At 40.5% G+C, this 21,845-nt stretch overlaps 1 protein-coding gene and 1 pseudogene across 2 annotated transcripts in view; one reads left to right on the top strand and one right to left on the bottom strand.

Annotated features, from left to right (window-relative positions):
- Positions 1-21,845, bottom strand: part of LOC111529800 — a 712,005-nt pseudogene that overhangs the window by 476,185 nt on the left and 213,975 nt on the right. The gene's annotated exons all lie outside the window — the stretch shown is intronic.
- LOC116418919 (arf-GAP with GTPase, ANK repeat and PH domain-containing protein 5-like) lies at positions 674-19,962 on the top strand. The gene is made up of 8 exons (XM_031936205.1): positions 674-1,244; positions 1,618-1,686; positions 4,282-4,350; positions 6,331-6,365; positions 13,213-13,313; positions 15,907-15,942; positions 19,241-19,292; positions 19,542-19,962. Exons 1-8 carry the CDS (start codon positions 1,022-1,024, stop codon positions 19,668-19,670), a joined length of 714 nt encoding a protein of 237 aa, XP_031792065.1. The 5' UTR covers positions 674-1,021; the 3' UTR covers positions 19,671-19,962.

Raw genomic sequence — 21,845 nt, 5'->3', positions numbered from 1 at the left:
GCTTAGTGCTTTGTTAGTAAAAGAAAGAAAATCTGAAAGTCCCTGCCATGGAAGGAAGAAATAGCGGGGAGAAAGGGGAGTTGGTAAGTTTCAGCATTTCAGAGCATGGAGGGACAAGTTAGGTTTCTATTTTATGGAGAAGGAGGTGGAGGCAGGATGGGTCCTAAGGTGTCATTCAAGACACACAGCCATAACTCTTTATTGAGAGTAAGCTAGGGCCCCAGGGATTGCTGTGGTCAAGTTGTAGACAAAAATGACCACTCATTGGAAGACAGGGGAGGAGTGTTTTGTTACAAAAACAGTCAGCAATTCAGGTGTATCTACATTCAGACAGCAAATAAAAGTCGTTCAACTTGGTTGCTAATGGGACCCACTCTACTGAGGCTTTGTGTAGAACTCATAGAGGAAGATGGCTTCAAGTAACGAACTACCCTGTGCTTTTCTTAGGACTAAAAAGCTCAGGAAGCTGGTGATGAATGAAAACCTTAGTCCCACTGGCACTGCAGGAGGGGCCAGGAGAGCAGCAGCATCATAAGCCACAGGGCGGGGCAGCCCAGGCAGGGGCATTCTGAGCTGTTGGGGAGGGGCGGCAACCAGGGTGGGGCACTGTGAGCTGTCAGGGAGGGCATTGTGAAGTGTGGGGTGCGGCATTGTGTGCCATATGCCTAGTCTCCCACCTGGGCCAGTGGGCTTCAGTCTGTAGGTGACTACAGAAGGAGGAGGAGCTCCCTCTGTTCTCTCTTCAGGCAGTTGTGTCTCTCAGCGCTTGTTGGGTTCACAACCTATTGAATAAGCCGGCAGGTCTTCACCCTCCCAGACAAGTCAGCTCAGGGGATTCAGCAGGGCACGGGCCTTGGCCCACAGCCCCAGCCCGGGCCAGGGCCGGGCCGTGAAGTAGTCAGGCAAGCAGCGGGCAAGATCATCTCTGCAAGTGCAGCATAGCCTCAGCCTAGGGCAGCAGGAGTGCGTGGCTAAAGTTGTGAGCAGAGGCACAGGTCGTGGCAGACAGTAGAGACGCCCCATGGGGAACATACTGACCTGTTGTGTGTGCCCCAAGGACAGCCCCGAGTTCGACCAGCCGCAGGGGTCAGTGTGTCCCTCTGAGTCCGACATCTATGAGGCAGCAGCTGGGGACGGGATGGCAGGAGCGCCTATGGCTGCTGCTGTGCATCCTGCTGAGGTGACTGTTGAGGTTGGTGAGGACCCCCACATGTACCACATCCATGACCAGGAGATGCCTGAAGGTAAGGAGGTGACGGGTGCCATCTGCCCTCAGCTTGCCTCTGGCTGCTGCTGTCCCCAAGGTCCCCTGGGAGGCATTGCCCACTTTGAGCTCCTTTCTGCCTGTAGCCAGCTTTCCCAGGGCTGGCCAGGAACAAAAGCTAGCTCTGCCTTGCATTCCCACCCCTTAGTCTTTCCCCACCGAGTCCAGTCAGTTTCTTTTCGCCTCCCCTCCCAATCGCCCAGTTCTTGCTCTCTCGTCTCATTCTCCCAGGCTGCCATGGGACCATTTATTTATGGCTCTTCTTGTTGAATAAGCAGCAGTCAAATAAACGAGTTGATAAATTTTTGTAAATGATTACATCTTTTTTTTCTTTTTTCCCTCTATACATTTAGCTTTGGAGTTTAACCCTCCTGCCAATCCAGAGGCAAGCACAATATTCCATGGGAACTGTCAAACACATGGTGAGACAACATTGTCTGTAGCTCTATTTATTATCCTGTGGGACTTTGTTGAGGCTTTTTTGGACTATTCTCTTCCTTTTCTCAATAAAAACTCAAATATCCCGACTTTCCAGCAGCCATCTTATTTTTTCTTTGTACCTATCCAGATGGTACGTAAGTGAAGGAACCAGGTAAGTGCCTAATTGTTTCCTTTGTTAAAGTAGCTAAATCTCAGGACAATTCATATTCAGATATTTGGGGATTTCTTATTTCAAATCAGAATGGAGGCTGCCATGGGAAAGGCTATATGGTATTCTTAATGGGCTGCTTTAAGTCACCTTAATAGAGGCTGCTTAGTTTCTTCTAACTGTAATTTGAACAGAGGAGGAGGAAATAAAAGGAGGGTGCTTAAAATAATTGTGAAAGGTGTGAAACGTCATGGCCAGGACTGCAGAAAAATGGTTGTGTAGGGGTAGGGGGTGGTTTGTCGAAGGAGTTTACGCATGAGGCTCTCATTACTTTAAAATTCTTACTTTAACACAAAATGTGTCTCCAGATTTATTCTGGTGACTTAACAGACTTTATTTACTTCCTTATTCTAAAAGAGAGGTGGGGATTGGTTCATGGTCAAAACTTTCAAGACATAGAACGTCAGTGTAGACTTTTAATATGTAATGTAAAGATTGCAGGTTAAAAATGTCAGACCTTCCCTGTAAGAGTGTTTGTTGCTGTGGCTCCCCCTTTGTCCTTTCCCCTCCTGACAATATCATCTTGTTGAAAGATAGGAAACTCAGAGTTTTGGCCGGGTATGGTGGCTCACTCCTGCAATCCCAGCACTTTGGGAGGCTGAGGTGGGCGGATCACCTGAAGTCAGGAGTTCGAGACCAGCCTGGCCAACATGGTGAAACCCCATCTCTACTAAAAAAATACAAAAATTAGTTGGGTGTGGTGGTGCATGCCTACTCATGAGGCTGAGGCAGGAGAATTGCTTGAACCCAGGAGGCAGAGGTTGCAGTAAGCAGAGATCGTGCCAATGCACTCCAGCCTTGGTGACAGACCCAGACCCCGTCTCACAGAAAAAAAAAAAAAAAAAAAGGAAGAAAGTTGGAGATTTTTAAGTCTTTACATTGCTGGGAGAGGCGGGGGATGGAAACGGTAGAAAAGAGAAAACAATTAGTTGGTTTGCCTCTAAAATCTTGCAAAGAGATGAATCTAAGTAAAAGTAATTCTGGGTAATAATATGATTCCTGAATAAAAACTAAAATTTTCAAAATAGAAAACATTGCATCATAAAGATGTGAAATCCAGTTGGCTTATTTTTTTCATTTAAATGCCAGAGATTTCATTGCTGTAAAAGAAATGTCTTAATAGCTCTTCTATTTAAACTTTGGTTGGGCTCTTAATTTTTTAAGAGGTAGGATAATTATGACACCTGATGAGTGTGACTTTGTAACTTGTAAGTACAGTCCTCTCTTTTCACGATATTTAAGGATTGCTTTAGAATAAACCAATATGTGAATGAATTGATTATACCTTTATGCACAAAGCATGTAAGTACTTGTGTAAACTTACACGCTGTTCGGTGATGTAAGGAAAGCCTCTGAGTGATGTTACACACCAGTTAGTAGATGGGTAGTGTTGGATGAGAGCCCCCAAAATGGCTCTTTATTGTCATTCTTTAGGATTACAACACAGTTTATGTATGTCTCACTTGGCCCTTTCCAATACAAATAAGGCCTATTTATGTTCTCCCTATGTATTGCTAATGAAGAAATGAAGACTTATAGATATCACATGACTGTGGAAGACAGCTGCTCAACAAAACTGAGGTTCTGTGTCCTCAGAATGACATGAAAGTGACAGATATGCTGAATTTACTTTTAAAAATTAAAAGAAAATCTCTAGGCGGGCGCAGTGGCTCAAGCCTGTGATCCCAGCACTTTGGGAGGCCGAGACGGGTGGATCACAAGGTCAGGAGATCGAGACCATCCTGTCTAACACGATGAAACCCCGTCTCTACTAAAAAATACAAAAAACTAGCCAGGCGAGGTGGCGAGCGCCTGTGGTCCCAGCTACTCGGGAGGCTGAGGCAGGAGAATGGCGTGAACCTGGGAGGCGGAGCTTGCAGTGAGCTGAGATCCGGCCACTGCACTCCAGCCTGGGCCACAGAGCGAGACTCCGTTTCAAAAAAAAAAAAAAGAAAAAAGAAAACCTCTAGAATATATCTTATATTTTGCCTATAAAATAGACCTGTCTTTTAAAACTTACTGACATCTTGATTTATTTTATGCAAAGTTGATTTTATACAACTCAAAGCCAACGTTTACCTCTTCATTTTTTTTTTTAAATAAAGGAGGGTGTCACTATGTTACTCATGCTGGCCTCAAATTCCTGACCTCGGTTCAAGTGATTTTCCCATCTCAGCCTCCTGAGTAGCTGGGACTACAAGCATGTGCCATCTTGCCTGGCTCTATCTTATGTCTATACATTCATTTCAATGGATAAGAATAGACGTAGATGTAGTGAAATAGCCTAAATGCAGTAGTTGAATAAATGAATTGATAAATTTTTGTAGATGATTACCTCTTTTTTTCTTTTCTCCCTCTATACATATAGCTTTGGAGTTTAACCCTCCTGCCAATCCAGAGGCAACCACAATATTCCAGAGGAACTCTCAAACAGATGGTGAGACAACGTTGTTTTTTCCACCAAGAGAAACAGTATAAACTCTTGTTTGATCAGGTGTATTATAGGAAGTATTTAGAAAAACTCATATTGGTTTAAATTTTTCAACTTTTCACATATTCGCTTGTCTTATTTGAATGTGTGATACACTTTCCTTTAGTTGTTATCATTTTAGTGAAAACATGTAAACTTTTTGTTTATACATTTTGCCATCTTTTTATCAACACAATTAATTTGTCACGTGATGGAGGAGTCATGGATTTCTCTTTATTCATAATTCTTGGTCCCTTTTCCCTTGCTCCAAAGAGTACATTTTAAAGATGAATGATAGAACTTAGGCTTCAGCTTGGTTTTCTTTTAAACAAATTAAAAACTTAGCTGTTTATCATCGGGGATTGAATCTGTGATTTGGGCCTCCTCTCACACAGTCCTCTGACCACATTCATTTACCACATCCAAGTTCATGCTACTCAAAACTTTTAAGTTTTTAACCTTTTCATTTGATGTAATGTCAATTTAAACATGCCCTACTCCTGCTTATTTTCCTTAATATTATGCTAAATCCTCATTTATTTGCTAAAAAACCATACACAGCCAAGTTTTCCAGTTGACTTAAACAGCAAGAATACAAGTGAGGGTTCTATAATAATATGTGAAGTAATGCAGCACAGTAAAATATGGGAGTTTCTAACCTTTGTTTTTATAGTTTGGGTAGACTTTGCCAATTTTGAATCAGTTATTTCTGGTTAGAATTTGTGTTCTTTTTTTACATTACTGTAAAGAGATACCTAAGTCTGGATAATTTATAACAAAAAGAGGTTTAATCGGCTCATAGATCTTCAGGCTGTACAAACATGGCTTCAACATCTGCCGCTGGTGAAGGCCTCAGCAAGCTTACAATCATGATAGAGGGCAAAGGGGAAGCAAGTGGTTCCGCATGGTGAAAGAGGGAGGAGAGAGGGGAGGGAGAAGGTAGCACACTCTTTTTTTTTTTTTTCTTTTTCTTTTTTTTATGGAGTCTCTCGCCGTTGCCCAGGCTGGAGTGCAATGGCGTGATCTCGGCTCACTACAACCTCCACCTCCCAGGTTCAAGCAAGTCTCCTGCCTTAGCCTCCTGAGTAGGTGGGACTATAGGCGGGCGCCACAACGCCTGGCTAGTTTTTGTATTTTTGGTAGCGATGGGGTTTTACCATGTTGACCAGGAGTCTCAAACTCCTGACCTCAGGTGGTCTACCCGCTTCAGCCTCCCAAAGTGCTGGACATACAGGCTTGAGCCACCGCACCTGGCTGGTACCACACTCTTTTAAACTACCATAATGAGAATTTGCTTATTACCATGGGAATGGGACCAATCCATTTATAGGGAATCCACCACCATTACCCAAACACCTCCCACTAGGCCCTCTCTTCAACATTAAGGGTCACATGTTAACATGAGATTACTTTCCAGTTGTGTAAAGACCCATGTTTTGTTTTGCTCTTAGTGACATATTAGTAGGTAACCACTACGTGTGTTTCAAGATGCTTACAGGGATTCTGTTGCATCTAGAGATAGGTGCCTGGTCAGGAAGTAGTTCTTAGAGCTGTTAGCTCTGATAATTAGCTTCTGATAATTAAAGTAAGCTATGTGTAAATGCAGAATGAGAGAATACTAATGGATCATGGCTCATATATGCAACAGTTAAACTTTTTTATTAGCTAAATTTTTCATCTGGCCTAATTTTTTTGCCCTTTTCTTTTGTACATGAGGATTTTTTCATTTTTATGTAATATAAACTTTATGAAATAGAAACTTTCATTTGTATATAATAGAAACTTTATGAAATTAATCGTGCCAGATAAGTTATAAATTATTGAAAATAATTTTTTAAATGGAATTTTGTCTCATTTTACATAGGAGTAATCAGTAAGATGTTAAGAACTACTTTTATTTTATGGCATTTGTATCAGAAGTGACCAGTTGTTGTTTTTTATTCTTAGTTATAGAAATAAGAAGAAGCAGCTGTATAAACCACGTAAGTAAACAGTCAAATAGTTAAGAAATTGATAGTTTGACATAAAAGTGTGTCTCTCATGATTGCTTTAAATTACAATGTGGACCCAATGACGATAGCATGGACCCCTTTCTGTGGATTTTCTAAAACTCTTCTATTTTCCTAAGTATTAAATGTATCCAGGAAAGTCTTTAGCTTAGTGTGTCCTTTTAAGGATTTCTGATATTTAAGTTGAATTTCAATAGTCTGGTTGTGGTAAAAACATCTGCCTTAAGGCTGGGCATCCTGGCTCATGCCTGTAATCCCAGCACTTTAGGAGGCCGAGGCGAGTGGATCATCTGAGGTCAGGAGTTGGAAACAGCCCTGACCAACATGGTGAAATTCTATCTCTACTAAAAATACGAGATTAGCCGGGGGTGGTGGCTCATGCCTGGAATCTCAGCTACTCAGGAGGCTGAGGCAGGAAAATCACTTGAACCCAGGAGGTGGAGGTTGCAGTGAGCCGAGATCACACCACTGCACTCAAGCCTGGGTGAGAGAGTGAAACTCTGTTTAAAAAAAAAAAAAAAAAAAATCTGCCTGAAATATTTAATCTTATTTTTAATGCAATAACAAAAATAGAAGAGCTAAGTTAATTGCCAGTAGAGTCTACTGACTGTCTATCACAGCAGGTGAAAGCATACCTTCCTCGCTACACCATGGTCTTATGTTCCTCCCTCTGTTTCTTCCAATAGTAGCACACTTTTTCATTAAATCAGTAATATTTACATGATTGTGACTCTGCAAACATTATTCACTGCTAAGTCATGTGGTGTTTTCACTGTGCCTCCGCATTACGTGTCCTTCATCCTGTCTCTGAAACAGTTCTGAAATCTGAGCACTTCTGCAATTCTCCTGGATCTTCTCTTTTTTCCTAGCCAATGTTACTTTATCCATCCAAATATAGTAAGGAGCCTCTGGGTGGTCTGTTTGCTTTCACATCCATTATTTTTTAGCATGAAGCTAATTTTCTGACTATATTCCTTTGCTTATTTTCTAATAGCTGTTTTCCCCCAAGTGTTGTAGCATTTGTCACATGCCTTTCAAAGATACTTTCTGTCTGCGGAAACACATCTGTTCCTTTTCTGTGTGTGTTGGAGGAGCAACTTTCTTTGGCTTTTTGTCATCCTAGCTCAGTATGGAGTGGCTTTCCCTAGATATGCTCGATGTCTGCTTTTCTGTGCTATCTCCTTAAAGTCTTTTGGGATCTCACATAACTGCTGTCTTGTGTGGGATCACCTGAGTCCTAGATTCTGTGTTTCCTTCTGCCCAGTAATCCTCTCTAGTTGTACTTGAACACATTTTCCTGGGTGGAGATGTTTAGAAAGCTGGCCATTCTTAAAATCCCTCCTCTTTGATAGAAAGGACCACGTCTAGGTTGAATCTAAATTTTATGGTTCTGAAGACATTTTGCAGTTGTGCTGTCATCACAGTGTTGTTCTTGAATCTATTGCCAGTGTGTGATACACTGTTTACACCCAGGTTTTAGGTAGCTGTGGAAGCTTTTTAGCATCTTCTCTCTCTCTCTGAGGTTCTGAAATTTTATAATAACAGCTTGGTGGGGATCTTTTCATTTTATTGAGGCTACTAAACCTGAGACTATCTCTTCTTGAGAATTTTTTTTTAAATTTTCTCTGTTACTTTTTTACTGATAGTCTTGTTATTCAGACGCTAGACCAGTACACCTGCATTGGTTCTTAATTTTTTCCCTTCTATTTTTTTCAGTGTATCCTTTTATTCTAGTTCTGGGATATTCTGTGACTTTATCCTCTACTGTTTCTATTGAATTTTATATTTTTGAGAGTGTTTTAAGATTTTTTTTGTTAAGTTTTGCTCCTGGTTTTGACTGCTCCCATGAATTCCTTTTTTCTGCTGTTTTGATCTCTTTTGTTGGAGGCTTCCCTCCAATGTGTGGTGGGCCCTGGCCTGCTTTATTTGGAAGCAGGACTTCTGTTAACTGATAGCACTCACTGTGAGGTTTTGGAAGCCAAGCTAGCTTTTCATTTGGAGGACCTCAGTGTATTATCGGGGGATCTTTATTCGAGACATTTCAGTTTCTTCTGAGAAGGATCTCCCAATTTTCTGCCTGGGAAGTAAAAGCATGGCCATTTGCTTTCCAAAAGCACAGTTAGCGAAGGAAGTTGGAGTTCCATTTTTGGTATACAGTTTTCTTTATATCTCAGGTTTAAGCCGTGGTATCTCTGAGACAGAAATTCTCGGGTTTGATATATCCAGAGAACACACATCTAAGTTTCTTGTCAGATGGAAAGACAGGTGGACTTGGGACTCTGGTTAGAGATTTTCAGCTGACCTTGCTGGCTTTTGTTTTACATCTTACCCTACTTTCCAAAGTGCCATTTGCCTGTAAGTTCACAGCCTGCCTTTAGTTCTGCAAGACAAACTGGCTCACTTCATTCCAGTCACTTTCTGTAGGCACCAAAGTTGCGCTTCCGTGTTATTTACCAGTCCTTTATCTACTTTTTATGTCTCAGCATTTATTAAAAATTATCTCTGTCAACCTTCTCTTCTGGTCATGGGTGTAACCTTTATTTTATGACTAATGAGACTTGCGGAGGGAGGGGAAATAAATTTGTGGTCAATCTATTATATTTAATCCAAATTTAGGACCTGTGCTTAAATCAAAGTCTAATTTGAGTATAATTAATGATATTAATCCAGAGAATTTTTTAAATTAATGTATGTATAATAAGCATATTGCATTTTTCTCCCAAGGCCTTGTTTAATATTTTCATTCAAACTTTATCCACTGCCATATACTTCCCTTTACTTCACAACAGAGATACAGCTGTTTTTGTGAAGGCCCAAAGTGTTAGAAATATTTAAGTTAATTAAGATTTGTTCATTTTTAGCCTGGTCAACATAACAAGACCTCACATCTACACAAAGGTTAAATAATTAGCCTTTAGCCAGGCCTGGTGGCATGTGCCTTTCGTTTTACCTACTCAGGAGGCTGAGGCAGAGGATCACTTGAGCTCAGGAGTTTGAGGCTGCAGTTAACTGTAATTGTACCACTGCACTCCAGCCTGGGCAACAAAGGGAGACCCTGTCTCAGAAAAAGGAAAAAAGTTATTAATTCTTTAAAAGCGTATCTAAAATTTGTCCTGCCCAAAAGGAGAGCAAAAAATGTGAACTTTAGCTTTGTTTTATTTTATTTATGTTTGCTGAGAAAAATGCTGTACTTTATTTATTTATGTATTCCATTGGGTTTTGGGGGAACAGGTGGTATTTGGTTACATGACTAAGTTCTTTAGTGATATTTGTGAGATTTTGGTGCACCCATCATCTGAGCGGTATCCACTGAACCCAGTTTGTAGTCTTTTATCCCTCACCCTCCTCCCAGCCTTTCCCCTGAGTCCTCAAAGTCCATCGTATCATTCTTATGGCTTTGCATCCTCATAGCTTAGCTCCCATATATGGATGAGAACATACGATGTTTGGTTTTCCATGCTGAGTTACTTCACTTGGAATAATAGTCTTTACTTTCATCCAGGTTGCTGGGAATGCCATTAATTTATTCCCTATTATGGCTGAGTGGTATTCCTCAAAAATATATGTGTATGTATATCACAGTTTCTTTATCCACTCCTTGATTGATGGGCATTTGGGCTGGTTCCATATTTTGTAGTTGTAATTTGTTTGAGTTCCTCATAGATTCTGGATAATAGCTGTTTGTCAGATATGTAGACTGTGAAGATTTCCTCCCACTCTGTGGGTTGTCCGTTTAAGCTCTTTAGTTAAGTCTCACCTGTTTGTTTTTGTTGCATTTGCTTTTCTGTTCTTGGTCATGAAGTCTTTGCCTAAGCCCATGTCTAGATGGGGTTTTCCAATGTAATCTTCTAGAATTTTTATGATTTCAGGTCATAGATGTACGTCCTTGATCCATCTTGAGTTGATTTTTGTGTAAGGTGAGAATTGAGGATCCAGTTTCATTCTCCTCATGTGGCTTGCCAATTATCCCAGCACCATTTGTTGAATAAGGTTTACTTTCTTCACCTTGTGTTTTAGTTGGCTTTGTTGAAAATCAGTTGGCTATAGGTATTTGAGTTTATTTCTGGGTTTTCTGTTCTGTTCCATTGGTGTATGTGCCTATTTTTGTACCACTGCCATGCTATTTTGGTGACTATGGCCTTCTAGTATAGTGTGAAATAAGTAATGTGATGCCTCCAGATTTGTTTTTGCTTAGTTTTGTTTTGGCTATGCAGGTTCTTGTTTGGTCCCATATGAATTTTAGGATTGTTTTTTCTAGTTCTGTGAAGAAGGATGGTGGTATTTTGATGGAAATTACATTGAATTTTTAGATTGCTTTTGGCAGTATGGTCATTTTCACAATATTCATTCTACCCATTCATGAGCATGGGATGTCTTTTCCATTTGTTTGTGTCCACGATTTCATTCAGCAATGTTTTGTAGTTCCCAATGGTGTATCAAAAAGTTAATTCAGCTGGGCACGGTGGCTCACGCCTATGATCCCAGCACTTTGGGAGGCCAAAGCAGGCTGATCACCAGGTCAGGAGTTCAAGACCAGCCTGGCCAACAAGGTGAAACCCTGTCTCTACTAAAAATACAAAAATTGGCTGGGTGTGGTGACGCATGCCTATAGTCCCAGCTACTCAGGAGGCTGAGGCAGGATAATTACTTGAACCTGGGAGGCAGAGGTTGCAGTAAGCCAAGATCACCCCACTGCACTCCAGCCTGGGTGACAGAGCAAGACTCCATCTCAAAGAAAAGATAATCCACCATGATCACATGGGTTTCATACCAGGGATGCAGGGATGGATTAACATACACAAGTCAATAAATGTGATACACCACATAAACAGAATTAAAAACAAAAAAAAATCACATGATCATCTCAGTAAACACAGAAAAAGCATCTGACAGAATGCAGCATCCTTTTGTAATTAAAACCCTCAGCAAAATCGGCGTACACGGATCATACCTCAATGTAATAACCCACAACCAACATAATACTGAATGGGGAAAAGTTGAAAGCATTCCCCCTGAGAACCGGAACAAGACAAGGATGCCCACTCTCACCACTTCTATTCAGCATAGTACTGGAAGGCCTAGCCAGAGCAATCACACGAGAGAAAGCAATAAAAGGCATCCGAATCGGTAAAGAGGAAGTTAAACTGTTGTGTTGCTGATGACATGATTATATGCCTAGGAAACCCTAAAGACTCCTCCAAAAAGCTCCTAGAACTGATAAATGAATTCAGGAAAGTTTCAGGAGACAAAATTAATGTACACAAATCAGTAGCTCTGTTATACCCCAACAGGGACCAACCTTAGAATCAAACCAAGAACTCAACCCCTTTTATGATAGCTGCAAAAATAAAATAAATAAAATAAAATACTTAGGAATAGACCTAACCAAGGAGATGAAGACCTCTACAAGGAAAACAACTTTAATATTTTTAATGGGTTAAAATGAGAGGCAGCAGGTACAGTGGAAGAAGTCAGTGGGTGGGCATCGGCATCCAATGGGTCCTGGACCTTTGATGTTAAGGCTTTGGTTTTGACTTACCAAATTACTAGGTAGGATTATTTTCTAGTTTTTGTTATTAAACCTTAAAACTACTAAGTAACCCCTTCCATTTCTTGTTAAAGATCATAAAATTTCATACTCTGATTTATGCTGACTGACTTTAGATTATTTGTTTTCATTTTGTGACTACCTTAAATAATACCTATAAACAGTAAACTGTTAGTAGTGTTTTTGCTGTAATTAAATGTAGTAAGACTTATCTTCCAAATTATAACTGAATTGTCAAACACTTGTCAAAGTTTTGGATTTATTCAAAATTCTATGCTCAGCAGCCGGAGGTAGGAAGAGTAAGGGCCCTCCCTTGCTCTTATGGAGAGGCATACTTTCTCATGAGGGGAATAGTCTGCAACAATTAGTGTCTTGTGAATTCGACTAGTGTAGAAAAAACATTTTTTGGTGTGGCTGCCGACAAAGAGATCCAAGAGGGTAGATGGAGTCAAGCTTGCTGAAGCAAGGAAAGAGAAAAGGAGTATTCTAGGCAGAGAGCAGGAGTAGAGCACGAAAATGGCTAGGTGCAGGTCAGATGATTTGTAGAATGAAATTGATAAGGTTTTGAAATGAATGAAAAGTATTCTCTGAGTCTCATTTGAGGCATGTCATGGCAATCTTATTTAAACATGAAGCAAAAGATGTTTTAAGTTGTCATCTGTTTTCAGGGTGTGAGAGAATATTTAAGTGATACTGTTTTTATCCTCCACATAAGAAAATAGGACTAGAGAAACCTATGGCTTCCTCGCTTGTTGGTGGCCTAGCAGCCCTCTGGCACACAGAGCTTCTGAATCTGAAACACTTGTTTTGTCACAATATCGCCTGAAATAATACATTTAGGATGAGTAATTTAGTAAATGGATTAGTCTTGTAGTCACTGCAGTAAAATGCTCTTGTACCAGTATTATTTAATACATTACATTTTATCATAGTAAATTAATCATAGAAATAGAAATTCTTGGCTGCTTTATATTGCTGTAGAAAAAAACAGTGAAATCTTATTTTAAACTTTTCTCATGATTTTTAAAGGGAATTCATAAAATCCTTGTTAGGTTTGATGACAGGTACCATCTTAAGGACAGCATTTTATGACCCGTATCTTAAACATCATCTCTGGAAGTTAAGAGTCTCCAATGTCTGTAGAGTGCACATAATACCGCACTCAGGCAGTTCATGGAGTGTAAGAAATACCTTAGTGCTTTGTCATTTGACATTTTAACCAAGAAAAAATACTATTTGATAAGTTTAACTTACACTTCCCTTCCCCTTCAGGTATCTACTGTGCGTTTCAGTCAACAATACAGCTCATGTTCAACAATATTCCTTGATGACAGCACAGCCAGCCAGCCTGATCTTACAATGACAATAATATCGTGAGTACAACTATACTGCCGAGGGATGGATTCCTTTATTCTAAAATTATTTCAGTCATTTGTTTTTCCTCTTCAGCAATCAGTTTGAGAAATTGGAGTCAACTATATATTGACATCCAGATTCTATATATTAAGTATATATTAAGTATCAATTTCTCTTTTAATCTTACATGTCATGGTGGAAGGAAAAATCAGTTAGCAAAGAAATAGTCCCAGAAAAAGTGTATTTTTTTGATGCCTATATGCCTTACGACAATGTTGAATGCAGTGAGAAGGATAGGTTCCCTTTATTGAATGTTTTTCATGAAAACTTAGTTGTTCAGTGCATTATAGGCCTACATCAGTGTGTACTACTTTGGACAGTAGCCTTGGAAGAAGGAACAGCTTTTCCTCTTCTGACACCACAGTGTATCTGCATTTGAATTTCTCCCATTGTGCACGAGCACCTCGTGGGCCACAAAGATGCGCTTTGAGAGCACCCTGAGATGAAGTTTATTTTGAAAGGAACAACAACCAACACCAGCACCAGCTCCAGAAGGGTTTTCCAGTGTACATTATTATCATCTCCTTGGGTTATGAGTGTTGATTTTTAGAACACAGTTTGGAAAATACTAATTTAGAATATTAATGTCTTTATCTTTACTTTTACTTTTCATTCTGTAAACATAACATAACTAGCTTATAAACAATTTTGTTTCAGATGCACTAGCCTTTTTAGCTAATTCAATTGTCAGTAACTTTTACTTCAATTAAAAATGGCAAGTTTACACTCATAATAATGTCACTTTCCTCTCTCCCTTTTAAAAATAGTTGTGATGAAATTGTGTTTCAGCAAAAACTGAACTCAAACTCTGTCTCAAGTCCTGAGCTTTGGGACCTATTGAGTAATCACTAAACGTCTGTAGTCAGCCGAATCTCTCAAATCTTTGAGCACACATACACAAAAACTACTTCGACTAGAGTCCCTGGCTTCTTTGAGTTCAAAAGATTTTGATGTGTTAGCATACAATTCAAAAGTAGCTTTGAAGATTAATCTTGCTCAAACAAATTTCATGCTTTTTTCCTCCTTATTCTACTTTTTGGAAGTCTACTTTTGAAAGTAAAGTAAGTTTTAATTTGCCATCAGCAAGTTTGAGAAATAATTATTTGGTATATTAACTATTGGTGAAATAAAGGTTTATTGAGCAAATTAATAGGACAAATTGGCTTCAAGAAAAGATTCTGAAATTATCACGAGTCAGTAGTGCAGTGTTGTCAGTAGGATAGGTGGAACTCACTGAGATCACTTATGCAAGGTTTTTGTTCAAAATACAGGTCTGCAAATACATGTATCTTCCCATCTCCACTTTCCCTCTATCTCTAGGCATTGAGAAGCCTTTTAGGAAAACTGGGATGGATGTGCGGCATCTTTATGTGAAGAAAGGCATCCCAGAAGGTTCTGATTTTCACCCCAGCTCAATCATTCCAAACTTTGCTGCGCATTGAAATCACCTGGGAAACTTTTACCAACGACCTTGATGCCCAGAGTCATACCCAACACTCATTACATTAAAATGTCTCATGTTGAAAATGAGGCCGTTATTAAAGCTTCTTGTGATTTTAATGTGCAGCAAAGTTTGAGAGCCACGGTTTAGAGTTTAGGACGAGAAACTGCTCCTACTTGGTGGGACCTTGGGCAAGTCAGTTTTAAGGTTTGTTTCCCTGATCTGTAAAATGAGTGTTGAATTAAATGTCATGTAAGGTCATTGTTCCTTTCCAACATGTAACTTTAAATTCCGTGATTGTGAAATTATTTCAGAGATGAAAACTACTTGAAGCACTATAGACATATCCATCTTACATGCTAATGTTACAGGCTTTTTAAAAAGTACTAATATTGTGTAGACCTATTAACTAAAATTGAGATTTGCCTTCTCTCAGTTGTTTTGAACCTCATTCTACAAAATTAGCTGGGTGTGGTGGCTCATGCCTGTAATCCCAGCTACTCGGGAGGCTGAGGCAGGAGAATGGCTTGCATCTGGGAGGCAGAGGTTGTGGTGAGCCAAGATCGCACCATTGCACTCAAGCTTGGGCAACAAGAGTGAAACTCCATCCCAAAAACAAAACAAAACAAAAAAGTTACCTGGGCATAGTGGTGCAAAGCTGTAGTCCCAGCTACTTGAGAGGCTGAGGCATGAGAATCGCTTGAACCTGGGAGATGGAGGTTGTGGTGAGCCAAGATCGCACTACTGCACTCCAGTCTGAGCAACAGAGTGAGACTCTGGGCCAAAAAATAAATAAACGCATAAAATAAATCACAAGGGATGAAAGGTTTTGTGGGTAGAAGAGCATATAACAGGGAAATCTGTTATTATATATTATAATCATCAACAGAAACACGTCTTCTTAACAGCATATTGCCTCACATTTTGGTTCTCATGTTTTTGTGAAAAACTAAGAAATGAAAACAAAGTGCCCTTATGGTACTGTTCCAAACTAGAAGATCTGAATTTCAGGGCCGCTAGGAGAGTTTCCTCTGCCCCCCTTTTAAAAAATGTCTTCAGACCTAACAAATGATAACATCTATTGTTATGAATTGTTTTTCCTTCCACAGAGTGACCTTGGAGATACATCATGATATCATGCAAAGGTGAGCTTTTTAGAAACCTGTCTTGTTATTCTAGCTAATTACTTTGCAAGATATCAAGCTCAGTGTTAGGTCACAGCTCTAGACATCATAAGCTGTATTGTGCCTGCTAAAATATCGAAGCAAATTATTTGTGTTTTCTTTGTTCCTTAAGACTCTTAATTCTTAAATGATTGAGCATCTCAAAGAGTATGTTTTTATGTTGATTATATTGATATTGACTGTGGTAGAAATAGAAAATTGAGATTTTTTTTCAAACTCTATTTTTAGTTTAGATTTCACAGCCTTACCACTGTTGATATTATGAGCTAGATAGCGCTTTGTTGTGAGGACTGTCCTGTGCATTGCAGAGAGTTTAGCAGCTTTCATGGCCACTACAACTAGATGTCAGTAGTAACCCATGACCCAGGCTGTAATACCAGAAAATATTCCTTGAGAACAATATTTTTAACAGAATTTTTCACTGAAAAATAACTTTTCTACAATAAAAAGTTGAGTAAAAAGTGTGTCATGTATTTATATTATTTGAAGTCTCTCATGTTGAGCTTAATAGGAGACAACTGGATTCTCTAGATCTTTCTTTGCAATTTGCTTTTAAAAAGCAATAAGAGACCGGGCACAGTGGCTCATGCTGTAATCCCAGCACTTTGGGAGGCCGAGGCGGGCAGATCACAAGGTCAGGAGATGGAGACCATCCTGGGTAACATGGTGAAACCCCATCTCTACTAAAAATACAAAAACTTAGCCAAGCGTGGTGGCACGCACTGTAGTCCCAGCTATTCTGGAGGCTGAGGCAGGAGAACAGCTTGAACCTGGGAGGTGGAGTTTGCAGTGAGCTGAGATTGCATCACTGCACTCCAGCCTGGGTGACAGAGCAAGACTCCGTCTCAAATAAAAAAAAAAAAAGCAATAAGATGGCTGGGCGCAGTGGTTCACACCTGTAATCCCAGCACTTTGGGAGGCCGAGGTCAGGAGTTTGAGAGCAGCCCCACTAACATGGTGAAACCCGCCTCTTCTGAAAGTACAAAAAATGACTGGGCGTGGTGGTGCATGCCTGTAGTCCCAGCTACTTGGGAGGCTGAGACCGGAGAATCACTTGAACCTGGAAGGCGGAGGTTGCAGTGAGCTGAGATCTCGCCATTGCACTCCAGCCTGGGTGACAGAGGGAGACTCTGTCTCAAAAAAAGAAAAAAAGAATCAGTAAGATGACCTAACCTCACGCAAATATGTAGTTGGTAAAAGGTGTATTTTAAAGTTTTCAGACAGTTGTGGGTATTCTTTAATATTAAATCAAAACTTCACAAGTGCTAGTTTCTTAAATTAGTTACAGTGGCATTTTACATATTAATAAATGTATTCCATCAATACTCATTGATCTTTGTTGCACATTAAGTGGATCTTTCCTCCCATACTTGCATTTATAATGTTATGCATTAGTTACTTGGAATATATTGGTTTATGTTTTATTATGTCAAAAATCACTTTTAGTTTAACCACCAATCTTACTTTAAAACACCTTTAAGTATTGAAAAGCTGTCAAGCCTACAGTAGCAGGAAGAAGTTTTTCAAAGTCCTCAGGAAAGCTTACATTTTATCATTGGGAACAAATACTTATTCTCCTTGAAGGGACAACTTCTCACTTCATTTATTATTGAGAATGATAGTTGTACTTCTTTTTTTAGACTGAGTCTCACCGTGTCACTTGGCTGGAGTGCTTTGGCATGATCTCAGCTCAAGCAATCCTCTCACCTCAGACTCCTGTGTAGCTGGGACCACAGATGTGTGGCACCACGCCAGGCTAATTTTCTTGTATTTGTAGTAGAGACAGGGTTTCATTATGTTGCCTAGGCTGGTCTTGAACTGCTGAAGGAGCTCAAGCCATCTGCCAGCTTTGGCCTCCCAAAGTGCTGGGATTTTACAGGCATGAGCCACTGCGCTGGCCCAGTTGTACTTGTAAATAAAAATGATGTTCTGTGAAAAAATTGGTTGTTCAGTTCACAATTAAATCACGAATTATTTAAAAAAAAAAAAGAAAAACTAAAAAACAACAACAACCATACTGCAGTCAGCAGAAGCGCTTCTTGTTAACTTTTCACTTATTCAGAATATTAAGGAGACATGTCAAGATTTAATAACATTAATTTTTACTGCTTCATCAAAGACATTCTTAAGTAATTCAGGCTACCTTTTTAAACTGCAGGGGATAGTAAAGAATAGAGTGACTAATGTAATTGGTACCACTGCCTTGATTTATGCTGAGAAACCAGCAGTTTTACCCATTTTTACTTTTATACAATCATGGCAAGTGTCAACGAAAAAGTAGGCAATGACGTTGTATTACTTTTACAAATTTTTAAAATTTTTAATCAGCTTTCTCAGGTTTAATTCATATGAATCAGAACAGTGTTGGCTAGGCACAGTGGCTCAGGCCTGTAATCCCAGCACTTTGGGAGGCCGAGGTAAGTGGATCACCTGAGGTCAGGAGTTCAGTACCAGCCTGGCCAACATGGTGAAACCATATCTCTACTAAAACTACAAAATTTAGCCAGGTGTGGTGGTGGGCACCTGTAATTCCAGCTACTCGGGAGGCTGAGGTAGGAAGATCACTTGAACCTGGGAGGCAAAGATTGCTATGAGCCAAGATCACGCCATTGCAATCCGGCCTGGGCAACAAGAGTGAAACTCGGTCTCAAAAAAAAAGAACAGTTGGCCTCTTAGGCCTTCTGGAAAGGGTCTTGGGGATCCTGAGAGGTCCACAGAGCACATTTGGAGAACCACTGGTTTATCACACAGGCACAATGCGTTAGTTTTTACAAAGTTTAAAGTTCATCAAAGACTGGCCTCTTAAAAAGGCAGATGAGTTTTTAATTCAAACAACAGAAAATACATAAATACATCATGAGACTATACTACAGAGAACTAAAGAGAAAGGAAGCTAGAAAATCTGAATCATGTTTACATTTATTAAAGTTCATCACTACTACTTTGTAAAACATTCTTGTGTTTCAATGTGTGGTTAGAAGAGTGAAAATACATTTGGTTTATTGCCATCGCCTGTTAGGGAGAGTCAATACTTATGGGCATTTCTGACTGGTTATCATATAAAAGACTTCACAGCACAGGACATGAAATGCTGAGAAAGAAGAAGTCAGGAAACCCTCTGCAAGTCAGGATCCAGGAGAATATTTTGTAAAAACTGCTTTGGTAAACACCAAAGCACACAGGAGGCATTATTTTACTGAACAGGTATTATACTAAGATATTAACAGTTTTTGAAGTAATGCACACTCTTATTTTATAGAGATGCAGATGGATCTTTGAGCATATTTGATGAACAATTATACTCATTTACGGTAAGTGGCGCTTTTATTGAGGTTGTATTTTCATCATCCACTTGTATCTGTTTCATGCTGAAGTCAAAGGCATCTTTTTTAAAACCTTCCCCATTTCATGTTACATTTAGTCATCTTAAGTGTTGTAAAAAGAATGTGCTGGAATAAGAACTGATCTGCAGCTCTGTTTAGTTAGTGAGCTAGTATGAGTAAATATACTACCCAAATAACAGAAAATGTATCTTTTTTTTTTTTTTTTTTTTTTTTGAGGTGGAGTCTCTCTCTGTAGCCCAGGCTGGAGTGCAATCATGTGATCTTGGCTCACTGCAGGCTCTGCCTCCCAGGTCCCTGTTCAAGCAGAAACCTGAACCAAATGAACAGGTTCAACATCATCAGTAAGAAGAACTATCAGTGCCATAACTCTGATGGAATGCACGGGGAAGGATTCCACATCATTTTTGTACTATAATGGCCAAAAGTGCATAACTTCAGTCCAATCATGGAAATACATCAGACAAACCCAAATCGAGGAACATTTGACAAATACTGATCAGTACTAGTTCAAAGTGTCATGGTTATGAAAGATAAGGAAAAACTGAGGAACTGTCACTGCAGTCCTACAAAATGGCAAGAGACTACGAAATAACTAAATGCCCTGTGATGGGTGGCATTTGGGAACAGAAAAAAGACATTAGTGGAAAAAGTGGTGAAACTCCAATAAAGACTTTAGTTCATTAGCTAATATGTTCATTTTAAATTAGTTAAATAATTTAAATATATTTAAACATTATTTAAATGTATTTAATTAAATTAATAAAATTGGTTATTTTATGAAATAATTTTAATATAGTTAAATATGAGAATGTGGATTTCCTTGTTCTGATCACCGTACTGTGGGTATCTAAGAGGTGAAAGTTCAGGGAGGCTGGGGGAGGAATAAATGGAAATTATACTATTGAGTTGGAAGAGAGAAACCTACCCCATCAGTCACGAAACCCTCACATTCACGGCAGTGTGTCGGAAGTTCCAATATGAATGGCATTTCCCAGATGTCAGGGTGAGGTCCCTGTGGAGGGAGTGGGGGAATTCCCTGGGAATCTAGTGGAGAGCATTCAGGGCTCCCTTCCTCAGGAGCCTGCCCTTCCTGCACAGAAGCGTCAGCCTCACCTCTATAGCGCTGCCCCCCTGCCTCTCAGAACCCACTCGGCTTCAGGAAGTTTCTACTGCCAGCCCCTTTCACAGATGCAGCCTCCAGGGATCAGCCCTGCCTTCCCAAGTGTTCCCACCTCTCTTGGGAAGGGATGCTCTCAGATTCTGCATCCCTGGACTTCCCCGGGCAGCACCTGCTCCTTCATTCTTCACTTCCACAGCTCTCCGTTCTCACTCTGAGGGTCCTCTCCTCCTGGGAGTGTGTGTTGCTGGCAACAATGAAGATCCCCCCAGGGTCACCCCCCATGCCCTGTTCTTCTGCACTTCCCTGGCCTCCTGTGTTGGTTCTGCTGGTGTCACCTGCTTTTGGGTTTACGTGGCTTCCCAGCTTCCTAATTTCTCTGAAGTTGAGTTTGATGTGTGTGTTGATGATGGGCTTTTTCTTCCTCCTCCTCCTCCTCAGTCTTGTTGTTGCTCCATATAGTTTCCAGAAGGAGAAAAGGGACACTGTAAAATTAAGCTGCTGCAGGCCAGGCACAGTGGCTCACACCTGTAATCCCAGCCCTTTGGGAGGCCAAGGCGGGCGGATCACCTGAGGTCAGGAGTTCAAGACCAGCCTGGCCAACATGGTGAAACCTGTTCTCTACCAAAAATACAAAAATTAGCAAGGCGTTGTGGCATGTGCTTCTAATCCCAGCTACTCGGGAGGCTGAGGCAGGAGGATCTCTTGAACCCGGGAGGCAGAAGTTGGCAGTGAGCCGAGATCATGCTACTGCACTTCAGCCTGGGCAACAAGAGTGAAACTCTAGCTCAAAATAATAGTAATAATGATGATGATGATGATAATAATAATAATAATACTAAAACTGCTGCCATGTTTCTATCAGACCCAGACATCCCGCAGAGTGAGCTGGAATTCTCTGTTTCTCTGTTTCGCCTCCATACCCACTGGCTCCTCTCTGCCCGCTCCCTCTTGGACTGCATCACCAGCATGCCTTGCTCTCTGGCCCTAGTGGAATTCAGACAGTGGGGGATGTCACAGGAGGTGGGAGAGAGAGGAGAGGTGGTTATTTGCTCAGATTCTTCCTTGCTGGTTTGGCAGTGGCCACATCTTTCTACTGATGACTGCAGCTCCTGATGATCCTCCTCTACACCCGCAGCTGTCTTTGGGGTCTGCGGACACCTTTCCTGTCCCTCTAGACCCAGGGAGAGAACAGTTCCCCCTCTTGCTGCTCCAGAGCATTCCTCATCTCTCACTGGTTCCCTTAACTCTGTCCACACTTCTGTGAACAGCCCCTTTCCTCAAGTACCCATTCGAATACGTCCTCTGGCTTTCCCCAGGAGCCTGACTGATACCCACAGGTGGGTGGATGCTGGCGTGCTGCCGGGCCCCTCTTCCTCTGGTGACTGGCCAGCCAAGTCTCC

The sequence above is a fragment of the Piliocolobus tephrosceles genome, chromosome 9 (assembly GCF_002776525.5).
Source record: "Piliocolobus tephrosceles isolate RC106 chromosome 9, ASM277652v3, whole genome shotgun sequence".
NCBI lineage: Eukaryota > Metazoa > Chordata > Mammalia > Primates > Cercopithecidae > Piliocolobus > Piliocolobus tephrosceles.
This window is presented reverse-complemented; position numbering and strand designations above follow the sequence as displayed.